The sequence below is a fragment of the Otolemur garnettii genome, unplaced genomic scaffold, assembly GCF_000181295.1.
Source record: "Otolemur garnettii isolate 467f Iridium unplaced genomic scaffold, OtoGar3 scaffold00190, whole genome shotgun sequence".
Taxonomy (NCBI): Eukaryota; Metazoa; Chordata; class Mammalia; order Primates; family Galagidae; genus Otolemur; species Otolemur garnettii.
This window is the reverse complement of record NW_003852585.1, coordinates 866899-881335: the sequence shown is the minus strand read 5'-3', so window position 1 is coordinate 881335 and position 14437 is coordinate 866899. Positions and strand designations below refer to the sequence as shown.

The 14437-nt window shown below is 38.2% G+C and overlaps 1 protein-coding gene across 2 annotated transcripts in view; it reads right to left on the bottom strand.

Annotated features, from left to right (window-relative positions):
* Window positions 1–14437, bottom strand: part of GABRA3 (gamma-aminobutyric acid type A receptor alpha3 subunit) — a 232001-nt gene that overhangs the window by 14508 nt on the left and 203056 nt on the right. The window contains exons 8-9 of one of the 2 annotated variants that reach the window (XM_003800932.2): window positions 10954–11106; window positions 2982–3193 (exon numbers count right to left, since the gene is read on the bottom strand). In XM_003800932.2, the coding sequence (XP_003800980.1) occupies window positions 2982–3193; window positions 10954–11106 (365 nt within the window). Of the gene's footprint in view, window positions 1–2976; window positions 3194–10953; window positions 11107–14437 lie in introns of both variants that reach the window. The other variant, XM_023507580.1, reaches the window with a different exon arrangement.

Here is a 14437-nt window from a genome sequence, read left to right as displayed (position 1 = left end):
CCTGAACAGAACTGGCTTCTTCCTCCCCCTCTGTTTATACACACCACTGACTTTTACCAACCCCCTACCGCTTACTCTGGCTTTCTCTCTATCCAGTCTTCCTGGGAACTTGAGGTCCTTTCAGCCCTATCTTTTACATATACACTTTTGTTAAAAACTAATAAAAACCTTCTGAAAAAGCCAGGAAAGGGCTGTATTATCTCGGCCTTACCCAGCCTGAGTTAGTGTAAGCCATCTCCAGGCATCCTCAAACTTTGTTTTTCCTAAAAACTAGTGTTGAGTTAGTTATTTCCAGTGTCATTTCCCAGCCAGCATTCAAACCAGGTCAGGGTTTGTGGGCATCAACCCCTGACCAGTAGAGAGAACTCTATGTGCCCACCAGATAGTGGCAGAGGAGTTAGAGACTAGAAAGTTAAAGGCTATCACACTATATATGCATACATGTGCATGTGCATACACACACACACACACACACACTCTTGCAGCATACATAGAGGGCTTTACTGTGGACAAGGGAAACTTCCAGCTAGTTAGAAGTAGAATCACAGTTACAGGGATCAGTACTCATAAAAAATTCCTATAGACAGCAAATGATGCTCCACCTTTTCACTCTTACTACTCCTTCTTGACTGCTCACCACTATCCTGCTCACTCTCTCAGTCGCTGCCCAAATACTTCCACATAGAACAAGGCTGGTAAAAAAATCCTCTGATGGCTCGGTGCTGGTAGCTCAAGCAGCTAAGGCGCCAGCCACATACACCTGAGCTGGTGGGTTCGAATCCAGCCTGGGGCTGCCAAACAACAATGATAACTCCAACCAAAAAATAGCCAGGTGTTGTGGTGGGTGCCTGCAGTCCCAGCTGCTTGGGAGGCTGAGGCAAGAGAATAACTTAAGCCCAGGAGTTGGAGGTTGCTGTGAGCTGTGATGCCACAGCACTCTACTCAGGGTGACAGCTTGAGGCTCTGTCTCAGAACAAACAAACAAACAAACTCCTCTGATGCAACTTGAACTAATAATTGAAGACAAACTATTAAGCCACAGTTGCAAACTATGGGTTGTAAAAAGGAAGAAAATGATGAATAAAGCCTTGTTGAAAAATACACAAAAGAAACATGGAACACATGAAAAATAAGCCAGAAGAGATCATAAAATAAATGTCAGGAAAAATAATATACTACCACAGAAATGAAGGTGAATGGGCATTATTAAAAATAGTCATGGACATAGAATATAAGCTTGAGAAAACTAAGCAAAAATGAAATGGAAAATTACAGTTAAAAATTATTAAAGAAGAAACGGTAGATATGGGGAAAAAAAAGCAAGCTCTATGATCTGTATAATCTGTCCTCTAGGAAAAGAACAGAACAAATATAGGTTCTCAGGAAAGCTTTCCTGAAACAGAGGACCATGAATCTATAATTTACAGGACAATATGGTGTCCAAAGAAAAATTTATACAGATTAATAAAGCTCTATCATTGTAGAAGTAACTGGAATGCAGAAATAAAAAAGACATTCATAAGGGCTTTTAGGCTTTAAAATCAAGTCTGCTGCTGTATGAGAAATTCTCAGATGGGCTTTAGATTTTTATATAACAATATGGAATGTTAAAATTGAATATAGCAATCAATGCCTACAAAGTCATCTGAGAACAAGAATGTGACTCATGGCTTGTACAATAGCCCAAATTTTATTTCAGGATAAACACAATGGGTGATGATTTTCCACATTCAAACTAATAGGAAACATGATTTTCATAAACCTACTTAAAGAAATTTAGAGAAGATAGCTTTGAGGTAAATACACTTATTCATATTTTATAATGAGGTGTTAATAAATTTTGTTAATAAGTAGTTAAAATCTATTCTAAAATCTTATCAGCCCACCAGTCTACATTGTTTGGAATACATCTTTCCCCCTGTTTTGAAAAATTGTTACCATTTGTCTTATCCATATTCTTTCAATAGTACTGGAATGGTCCTTGTATCACATTTGCCAGTTGTTTTTAGCATCTTTGGATAATTTTCATCTAAAGCTAGAGACCTGAGCTTAGTTAAAGCAGGCAGGGACAACAATCTTGATTTCACTATACTCAGGGTCTTATTCCTATCAATCCAGTTGCTTTATTGTATTTTCTCTCTTGGTTAACCTTAAGGAAAGTAAGGAACACATGGAAAAGTGGGTAAAAATACCATTTTGAAACAAGAATCTGTTTAAATAAATATAAAACTATTAAACAACTGTAGTCCTTCCAATCCATCCAATAATCTAACCAACATTTATTCAGCTTTTACTATGAGTGTGATGCTGTGCAAGGATGCTGGCTAGAAATAAGATGTAGATAAGCCCCTGCCTTCAAGATGCTTGCAGTCTAATAAGGACACAGACAACTCTAATTCAAACAAGTAATTGTAATATCTGGAGCACCACCACTCTATCCCACCCCTGAAGAAAAACTACGTTTGTCTGGAAAATTCCAGAAAGGCTCTATGGAAAAAAAATAGCATTTCAGTTGGATATTAAAGAATGAGTAGGTCTTCATCAGGCAAGGAAAAAAAGAAAAGAGCATGCCAAGTAGAGAATACAAAATAAGCAAAGACACAGGCGGAAAGTTAATCATTTCCATTTAACTACCATGTAAGTGTACTGGAAAGTGAGGGGAGTAAGTGGCCCTAGAGATTGTTCTGTGGGTTGAAGATATAGAGTCCAAGTCTCTGGGTGACTCTGTAATTCTACCAACATCACACTTAGGTTTGATCTCACTAGAAGACAGCAACCCTTCATTATATTTGCCCTCTTTTCTTTGTGCCCAGCCCACATGCCAGGTTGCCAAGAAGCACTCCAGTTGAGAATTGTATTGATGACCCCAGTGAATAGCACATAGCCCCGCCTAGTTCCTGCAGGCTACAGGCTGCCCACTCCTGGTCCCAATACAGTTCTCTCAGGGGATGCTTCCCAGCCCCTCCTTTGCTGTACCTCACCTTCATCTCCAGGGCCTCTGGCACCTTCTTGCCTTCCCAAGCCCAACTCCGCTTGGTGAAGTAGTTGACAGTGGCAAATTCGATCAGCGCAGAAAATACAAAGGCATAACAGACGGCTATGAACCAGTCCATGGCCGTCGCGTATGCCACTTTAGGTAAGGAGTTTCTGGCACTGATACTCAACGTTGTCATAGTGAGAACAGTGGTGACACCTGGGGAGAGAGAAGATGCGAACCACTTGCAACTGGAAAACATTGACAGATTATTTAATGACATCACCAACTTCCCCCTTGAAACAAGAAGTTTATCCCACTCAAAATGTCCTCCTTAATGTATAAAACAGAGACTGTCAAGGCTAGATAGGTCCACCGAGTCACCCAAGTGGCACAGAAATACAAATCTCAGTACAGTACCTTTAACAGCTATCCTCCAGCCTCTGCGTAAACATTTCCGTTGAAGAGTAAATAGTCCTTTTTGTTATAAAAGAGTTTTTAATTAGAAAAACCTACCTTATGAACTGAAACCAGCTTATTCTAACTATCAGCCCACTGAGTGATCTCAGAGTTCCTTTAGGGGCCATGCAGGAAGGAAAAATATGCTCCTTCCTCTCCAGGACAGGCCTTCAAAGACCTGAAAAGGGTGGCTATGTTTTCTGGGGACTCTGCTCATCTCCAGAATGAACGTGGAGATTCATGTTCTCCTCATGAACTCTTTCTCGTCTTCACTTCCTTCCCCATTCTGGTAGTTTTCCTCTGAACATCTCATAATTGAGCCCAAGACTCAGGGCATCATCTGCATTCAGTAGGATTCTCACTTCCTAAAATCCTGGACACTCCTCTGATAATGCAACAAACCACTGTGGAAAATGATTCTGTAGTTGTGTCACACTCTAGGTCCTCACTGAGTTTTAGAACCAACCAAAGCTTTTCAAATCAACCAAATCTGTTGTTTGTGAGTTTTTGTCAGACTCGAGCTCACTTTCAGATCACCTAATTATTTTGTGGTGTGGTGCTCGTGTTATTAACCTAAATTCAAAACTTTACTCTCTTTAAATTCTGTTTTTATATTTTAGATATGCATATGAACCATATAGTGTGGGGATAACAATGTAAGCTTTAGGATCAAACTGAGGTAGGCTGAAATCTGGGCAATCCCACTTACTAGTAATGTGACCTTGAGTAAGGTGTCCTCCCCCATTAAACCTCAGTTTTATCATGTGCAGAATGGATGCAATAACACCAGATACAGAGATTTATTGAGGGGGGAGTTTGAAAGAAATATTTATAAAGTCTATAGCCTAATACTTGACACAGAGTAATCACTCCATAAATAGCAGCTTCTATAGTAAACATTATTATTTTTACTATTGTTTTGATATGAGTATCATCATCATTATACAATTCATCATGATTATAATCACATTTTAACAATGTTAGAAGAATTTCACAATTTCTAGCAATAGTATTGAAGTGTAAATGAGTATTACACTAGAAATTAGACATCTCAAGTGATTCCACTTACTTGATATGTATCTTAGGCAATTTCCTTAATCTCTCTGCGCCTCTGTTATCCTCATCTACAATTATTCCCAATTGTCTCTATCCCTGGGGATTTTGAAAAGGCAGTTGCTGTACACAAAGTCATTATACATGAGAAGCTGTTTCTGAGTGTGGTCATGCTATAGAGCAGTGGTTTTCAACCTTCCTAATGCTGCGATGTATTTTCATTCTTACAAAGGGGTCGTGACCCACAGACCCACAGGTTGAGAAGCGCTGCTGTAGAGGGTGGGAAACGGAAGTCTCCGGAGCCTGGGTTGAGAAGGGCATGGAACGAAGCCCTAATGAGGTAGATGATGGAGTGCAGAAAAGCAGGCAGAGAAGGTGCTGCCTCTGTTCACTGTACCCCAGGAGCCAGCCTTGTCTTGTGCAGCTTCTGAGGCTTCCTCTCCTATCTCCCTCTCCTGGGGTACCTTACTTAGATATTTGCTATACAATCAAAAATCGACACTGGAAAAGCCTGGAGTGCAGTTTCCACAGAGAGACCCTGAAGGAAGGCCTTCGCACAGACTAGGCAGGGAGTCATCCAGGCTGATTAACAAAAACACATTTTAAGCCCTGTCAGGAATCAGCCACACAGCTAGTAATTATTAACAAATTATCTGAATTTGCAACCTAGCACGGTATGCTCTGAGAATGGACCCAAGGCTTGGTAATCCTCAGATCCCACCAAGGAAGGAGGGACTTATGGGAGAAACAAGCTCTCTTATCTATGCAAATGCACTTGTCCACCCGGGCACATTCATAGCAGGGTGCTAGTGCTTAGACAGAGGGAACAAAAATACAAGTGTTTCTGTGACATATCTCGGCAGAGTTTTAGAGCTCTAGCCTCTAGGGCTTAATTAGAACTGTCAGCTTATGGAGTGCTCTTGGCTAGTGAGAGAGAGCTGGTAGGACCCTCAATCAAGCATTTGGTACACTTTAGGGATGGACAGTGAGATTCTCAGCATTTTAAAAGCAATCCAGCCTGTTACTGAATCCTTATTCTTCAAGACTGTTCTAGAAAGCCTTTCCAAAAAGGCTCAGGTAGAACTGACTGTCCTCCCTCACTTTTTCTGAGTACTTCTAGTATTCTTACTTGATAACATAGATCTGTCCTACCAAACCACGGGTGTGATGAGTGGAACTGGCTTTAACCCTCGGGCCCAGCCAACAGCCCATGATACTGTGCCATGTTTGCTGCCATCAGGGTTAACAGTGTACTTTTCTAATAGTTAACTGTATTGTTATTATTATCCGGTAATATAGTTCTTTTTTATCTTTTCTCTAACAGTACCAACTGTCCATCCTAGGGGCACAAAATTTAAAACATTTCAGACCACAGCATTCAAAATGAACACCCATTTTCCTCCATAGGAGATAATCTGAATTTATCATGTTTAACACACCTGTTTACCTCAGACATCACCACAAGGGCAAGGCTATTTGTGAATTCATTGTCAGTCAGGCTTAATCCTGTTTTACAAAGTGCATTGTTGAATCTGAACCTATCTCTCACACCTTCTCCAAACCCTTGCAACTGTTTAGCTCTGCTATTCTATGTATTGCAAATTCACCTATATTCTCAACCTCTTCACTGAATGCATATCCCCCTTTTGTTCTTAACTTAAATCCAATTCGTCTCTTGGGTACACTGTTTCAGTTCTCAAGAGGTTGTTGATAATTCAGAATCAAGAGCTCAAGAGCTGGAGTCCATATTTTTCTTGATGTCTAGTACTCCTTAGCCCATTATATGATCACAGTCTTATGGTAATCTGTGCCCCTTTGAGACTTCTCTGTCCACCTTTTCTCATGGGTATTAGCTGCAGAAGACTTCGATCACCCTAAAGATTGCTTTGTGTCCATACCATCCCCTGCTTGGTCTCAGGTAACTGCTGATCTGCTTTCTTCACTATGTATTAGAATCCTCCCTCCAAGTTTCATATGAATGTCATACAGGATGTACTTATTTGTGTGTGCCTTTCTTAACTCAGCATCATATTTTTAGGTTCATTCATGTTGTTGTACCTGTCTTTAGCTCATTACTGCTAATTTCAGAGTGGTATTTCATTCTGTTGATATAACCTGATTTTTTTATCCATTCACCATGGACATTTGGATTGTTTCCAGTGTTCAACTCCTATGCATAAAAATTCTAGGACAATTTACATCCAAGTCTGTGTAAACATATGCTTTCATTTCTCTTGGTAGATACCTAGGGAAGGAACTGGAAGATTATATGGTAAGTATATGTTTAACTTTATATGACACTGTCAAACCATTTTCTAAAGTGATTGTATAATTTAACATTCCTAGATTATGAGAGTTTCAGTCAGTGTGTACCCCTGACTTACAAAAAAAATATTAATTGGTACTTTTATACTTTTCCCTGATAATGGAAGTCCTTAGGATATTTTATCTTCATATATCCCCATATCAACTAATACAGATTATATTATGATCTAGTATTTTATTCTAAATATATATTTTTACCCAATAAACCATTGTTATCATTTTGTACATTCAGTGCTTATTTGCTTTTAATTATTTTTATTCTTGTTTTTAAAAGTCCACATGGTTATTACCCTTTCTTCTGAGATAATTTTCCTTTGGCTTGAAGAATATCCTTTAGTATTTCCTCTAGTGAAAGTCTAGTAATGATGACTAATTGTTAGTGTTTTATTATTTTTTCGGCTGAAAATATCTTCATTGCTTCTGTTGAAGGCAGCTGTCAATCTATTCATTATAACTTTAAAGGCAATGGGTTTTTTTCCCAGGATACTGTAGATGCTGGCATGAATGTGGAGACAAGGGAACACTTTTACACTGCTGGTGGAACTGCAAACTAATAGAACCTTTTTGGAAGGAAGTATGGAGAATTCTCAAAGAACTCAAATTAGACCTCCCATTTGATCCTGCAATCCCATTACTAGGCATCTACCCAGAAGAAAAAAAAATTATTTTATCATAAGAACAATTGCACTAGACTGTTTATCATGACTCAATTTACAATCACCAAAATGTGGGAAGAGCCTAAATGCCCACCAACCCAGGAATGCATTAATACCAGGGAATACTATTTCGCCATTAAAAAGATGGAGACTTTACATCTTTTGTATTAACCTGGATGGAGTTGGAACACATTCTCCTTAGCAAAGCATCACAAGAAGGGAGAAGCAAGAATCCAGTGTACTCTATTCTAATGTGAAGGTAGCAGATGAGCTAATACAAGGTGGGAGGGTAAAGGAATGAGGGATGGGGAGAGGGGAGATTAGAGGGGGGTTGGCAGGTTATGGTGTATGGCACACCTCTTGGGGGTGGGTCACAATTATAAGAGGGACTTTACCTAACAACCACAATCAGTGCAACCTAATTCATTGTACCCTAAATGAAAAACAAAAAGAAATAAACTATTTTTCAAAGTAGTTATTTTACTTTTCCATGAGCAGTGTATGAGAGTTCCAATTGTTACCCAAGTATCTAACAATGTCAATCTTTTTAATTTTATCCATTCTAAGTTTTAATTAATTAATGTCTCCTTGAGGTTTGAATTTGTATTTCCTTGATTAAAAATTATGTTAAGGATCTTTTCATGTGCTTATGGGCATTATTTGGGCATAATATATATTCTTCAGTGAAATAGCTGTTCATTGTTCATGCCTTTTGACCATTTTATAACTTGAATTCTTTGTCTTTTTATTATTAAATTGTAGGAGCTTTTTCTATTTGGGGATACAAATCCTTTGTCAGATCTGCACATCCATGGAATATTTTATTCCATTCCACAGCTTACCATTTCATTTTATTTAGGCTACCTTTTGATGAGCAGAAAGTTTTAATTTTGATGAGCTCTAATTTGGTTTTTTTTTATTGTTTTTTTTAATACACTAAGGAATTTCTGACTACCAAGAAATGCAAAGATAATTGTCTGATAGTTTCTTCTAAGAGCACCATACTTTTAGCTTTTACATTTAAGTCCATGACCAATCTCACATTAATTTCCTGCCATCTTTGTCATAAATCATGTTTCCATAGATGTGGCTCTACTTTTAGGCTCTCTATGGTTATTCAGTTATTTATTTTTTTCGTCTTATAACATACTGTCTTAGTAACTATAGCTTTTTAATCATTTTGATACCTTGTGGGGCAAGTCTTTCCATTTCTTGTTAAAGGAGGACATTGGACTCTTGGCTCTTTTATCTTACGTCTAAAATTCTGCAGTTATTTTTTAAATTAACATTTCAACTCACAGGTTCTCACATCAGTGCAATTAGTGTAAATATGAATTCTAAATTCGTGAGGTCAAGTTTGAATTAAAATATAAATTCTCAAGGCATAGTCCAGGCCAAAATAAATATGCTTCTTTACTGTCTCTCTGCACAAAGGGCTATTTTTCTAGTACTCTTGCAATAGGGCATAGCCTTTCAGTGGTATTAAATTTGTGGGAAGGGCTCTTGTATTAATTTCCTACAGCTGTGTAACAACCAACCACACATTTAGTTGCATAAAACAACAAAAATGTATTCTTACTGTTCGGGATGCCAGAAGTCTAAAATTAGTTCCACTGGGCTGAGGTCAGGTGTCAGAAGGGCTTTGCTCCCTCTGGAGGCTCTAGAGCAGTGGTTCTCAACCTTCCTAATGCTGCGACCCTTTAATACAGTTCCTGTGGGTCACAACTCACAGGTTGAGAACTGCTGCTCTAGAGAGATAATCCATTGCCTTTTCTAACTTCTAAAGCCACATTACTTGGATTCCTTGACTCATGGGCCCCTTCCTATTTCTTCAAAGCCAACAGCAGAACATCTTCAAATCTCTCCTCCTTCCACTACTCCTCTGTAGTCAAATCTCCCTCTGCCTCACTCTTACAAGGATATTTTGATCACATTTAGAGCCCATGCAGATAATCTAGGATAAGCTCACCATCTCAAGATCCTTAACTTAATCACATATACAAACTTTTACTTTTGCTATATAGGTCACATTCACAGGTTCCAGGGACTAGGACATGAATATCTTTGGAAGCCAATATTCAGCCTACCACAATCTTAGCTCCAACCCATAACTCCATTGAGACTCAATGCCTTCTTGCATAACATAAACACTCAAACTCTTGTTTACTGATACCAGTAATCCATCCCAGTATATTATATTTCTGCCACAACTGTATCAGTTCATGTGATCAACACTCCAGTTCTCAGTTCATTCTTCCATTTGATCCCCTGAGTACTTCTTTTAATTTCTTATAAGCTCAGATATTAACTTAAAAGAATGGTTTCTATTTTTTTTCTAGCTTTTTCTAGGATTTTGTAGAGGAAGATTTTTCAGGGTGTCTAGTTTGTTGTACTTCTCAGAATGGGCATCATTAACTCACTATCACAGAGCTTTTTCTCCCTCCACTTTACTAGAAGTGTTCTATTCAAGATCACTAACAACCAAGTACATCAGTGTACCCAAAAGACAGTTTCTAACTGCATCTTATGTAAATACACAGCAGTATTCATCCCAGATGATTGTTTGCTGCTTCTTGAAATACTGTCCTCTATTGACTTTCAGGATATCATACCCTCATGATTTTTTTTTTAACTTTTTCCTACTTTACAGGCCACTCTTTCTCTTTTGCCATTGCGTCTCCTCCTATACTGGGCCTACAATGCTGCTTCTTCGTGAAACATAATTCACTATTTGTTTTACTACCCAGTACGGTTTCAGACTATCTATAGGAATGTCTTCTCTGTGGATACCAGGTACATTCAAGTACATGCCACACTACCACCATTGCCATGGAGGCACCGCAGTAGCTGAAAATAATTAATTTTTATTCATTTACTGCAGTGGGAAAAACAGAGAAAAATGTTTTGTATGTAATAAGTCTGTGAGAAAACGGTGCTAATGATCTGTAAACCTCTTCCTAGACATCCATAAATTCATATTGAAGAAAATTCTTCTTATCGTAAGTACTATTGAGAGAATCTTCAAACTTTGTGCAGCCTTTGCTGAATATCAAATAATTCATACTTTCAAAAAGCCTAGAGGAAAAGCAGCAAAGTCTGATGCTCATATTTAAAAATGGGTCTTAAAAATGGCCCTAATCCACTTCTCAGTTGTCAGTTTGCTTTCCCAGCCGTTACCTTCTCCAGTCTTTGCACTAAATTTCTCTTTTTCGCTGAAGGCTGCATCCCTTCCCAGCTCTTGGGGCAAACCAGACTGAAATAAGAGGCATTTCCATAATCTCATTACTTCAACATTTTTCTCCTATTTCCTTGTTAAGAATTGAGTTGCCTAACTCCCCATAATCTGATGATTCAGTTACCACCGCCAGGTTCAGGCATTGTGCTCATTCTTTCCAGGCATTCTTCACCTTTCTTACCTTTAATCTGACAGCCCATGGCAAGTCTTTGCAAGTGTCTCTCCCCCACTCTCCATAAAGCAACACTCACCAAAGACCGTTCGGGCAGGGACAGACTCTCTGTTGAGCCAGAAAGACACTTGTGACAGAATGACAGTCATGATACATGGCAAGTAGGTCTGGATCACAAAGTAGCCAATTTTTCGCTTGAGATGGAAGTGGGTTGTCATGACGACATATTCTCCTAGAGAGAGAGTAAAATTAGGCAGCATGTAGCTACATAAACATTGTTAAATCTAGTTGCCCTCCCATGCATTTCACAAATCTCTGTAATCTTGTATGTAAGATAAGTACCCAGGATCTCCCAAGTGCACATAACCAGTGCTCTTTAACAATCATAAAGTAGTGTGTTTTTTATGTAGGAAAAAATGCTAACAGTATACCAATATGCCTTGCTCAGAACAATTTCAACACAAGTTCATCTAAGTAAATTTATGTCCTCATTAAATAATAATAAGAAATAATAATTTCTTCTACAGCACTTGCTATGTGATAGGCACTCATCTAGCATTTTAACATAATTAAAATATTTAATCTTTATAATGACCCTATGAGGTAGGTCCTATTCTTATCCTCATTTTACAGATAGTGACGGTGGGGCAAAGGCACATTGAGCACCTGGTATGAGGTTACCCAGCTAGTAAGTAGTAGACCCCAAATTCAAGCCCAAATAGGTTGGCTCCACAGTTTATGCTTTTAGATCACTATGTTCTAATGCACTTACTTGGTTATAACCAAAAGTTTAAGAGGCAGAATGTGGGCTGACCTATACTATCCCACAACCAAAATTAAAGTGAACACTTACTGCACTCTTACTGGGTGTCAAACAATGTTCTGAGTGTTCTTAAAGTATTAGTTTTATATCCTCCTAACATGCCTGTGAGGTAGGTACTTGTAGCCTCCAGAACTGAGTCAATAAATTTCTGTGGTTTTAAATTGGCTGGTTTGTGATGTTTTGATATAGGAGCTCTAGAGTTCCTTACTCCAATCTAGCTTTGTATATTCACCTACCAGTTAGAGGCCTCTACTTGGAGATCTAATAGGCATCCTGATCTAACACGTCCAAACCTTGACTTTCACTCTCCCCATCCCTTATCTCCTCTAAATGGGCTCCTCCAACAGGTTTTCTCATCTCAACAAATCAGTAAATGGTAGCTCTCTGGTGCTTGTGCTTCTCCTTCTCTCTCTCCTTCTCCCTCCTCATTGTCTTCTCTTACTTGTGCACGACACATACACACACATGCATATACACAGAATCAATCAATCAGCAAACTCCTTCAGTTCTTCCTTCAAAATAAATATATCTGCTATTTGACCACTTCTCGCCATGTCCATTACTACTAGTCTAGTCTAAGCCACTATCATCTCTCACCTAGAGTACTCTAATAGCTTTTGAACTGGTCTTCTTGCTCCTGCCTTTGCCCCTCTTTAATGTATTCACAGTACAACAGCTAAAATGACTTTATTAAAACATAAGTCAGATGATGTCTCTCTTATGTTCAGGATCCTCCAATGGTTTGCCATCTTTCAAAGAAAATAGTCCATAAGGACCTTTGCAGTCTGACCACTCTAATACTTCTCTTGTCAGAGCTTCTTATTTTTCACCCCTCTTCCTCCACCTACATATGTTTTTGGCAGAATTCCCAAATGAGGCAATTTCCCACTTTCTACCCTACCCACTCTCTTGTACCTAAGCCTAGGAAGCACCATCTGGTCATCCATAGCTCAATATACAATCCATATTGTGTGTGTATTCACATCCCAGCTTGTTTATGTGAACATGAAAAATACAAGTAGGCTTATTTTTAATGTAGCAAAGGATCTACACAAAACTACGAAATGTTTTTCCTTGTTACAACTTTGGAATTTCTACCTTTTTTCTTTCTTTCTGCTTCTTTTTCAGTCTTTTCCTTTTTTCTCTTTCTCTCCTGTGTATGTCCATGTCTATTCATCTCTCTCCTTCCCCTTCCCTTCACTCTCTACCCACTGAGAAGGCATTGAGAATTTATTTTTTCATGAGAGTTAGACTTTGATTAGCTTGAACAATTCTCCCCCTTCCCTTCTTAGTCCCATACTCTTGAACCTCTACCTATTAATCTTATTTCTGATCACGGAAAATATTTAATATATAAAACATGAAATAAATGTTATTTATAAACAAGTTATACTCTGGATCTGAAAGGCAAAGTAAATGGACTTTTCAAAAGCTGAGGAAATTAAGCATTTGTTTGAATAACTATTTCAAACATATTGAACAAGTTGATTTTCTTTACTACTCTCCTTCTCTTTTTGTCTTGCTGTCTCTCTTTCAAAGATGCAAAGAGAATTCTCCTTAGTGAAAACTGAAGTCTTTCACTGTGTTGGGAAGATTTACCCTGTTTCTGTCCTTGTATTTGTAGATGTATCTGGATTCAGTGTAAAATAGTCAAAGGGACAATAGAAAGCCACTTGTGCATATTCACAGGTATTCACAGTCTAAATCATTTCTATGGGCAAAATTACTAGTGGACTTTTACAAAGATTAGCAGATTAACTCATTGTGTCAATTAACTAAATAGGTTTTCCTAAATACTACTCTGATATTTTGTATTTCTCTACATCTTTTTTCTCTGCCAAAGTGAAAATTGAAGCTTTAATCAGATTGGAAGATTTTCCCAACTTCCCCATCCTATTTCCACCCTCCTGCCCCAGCTTATTAAGCTCATTAAGTACCATCTGTGTTGTGTATGAAATATTCAAGGGTACGATATAAAACATATAATGCATATGTATTCACAAATTAGTTGTCTATGGATCAGAAATACGGAACAATTTAGCTAATTGATACTTTATATAACTGAATATATTTTCCTAAAGTAGACTGTTACTTTCCCTCCCTCCTTGCCTCTATTCTTGCCTCTCTCTGCATTTATTTTGAAGGATGACCCTTTAAATGGTTTGGGAATTTTCCCCTTCCTTGGCATTCCAGCCTTATAAGCTCCATCTGTGTTAAGTGTGAAATATTTGAGGATACAACGTAAAACACATTCACAACTTAGCTAGTTTCTAAGACTGTGAAACACACAAGAGGGTTTTTTAAATAGCTTGGCAAATTAACTCATTATACAAAGTAAGTGAATACATTTTCTCAAACCCATCTTTGGTAATTTTCCATTTCTCTATAACTGTTTCTTGTTCTTTATCTTGCCTCCTTTCTTCTTTCTATGTCCATCTCTCTGGTTTCTCTTTGTGTTTCTTTCACGCTCCTGTTTTCTGCATTGTCTTTCCTTACATACACCACACATCTACAGAGATAATATATACAATGAGAAGAACTGCTATTTGAACCAACGATTACATTTTTAGGAAAGATGGAAAAGTGAGGTTATGCATCCTAACTACCCTTTCAGAAAATTCATATAATAATGTATTGACTAAGAGGAAAAAAAGGAATGGAATGGGTGGCGTCTGTGGCTCAAAGGAGTAGGGCACTGGCCCCATATACCACAGGTGGTGGGTTTAAACCCTGCCCCAGC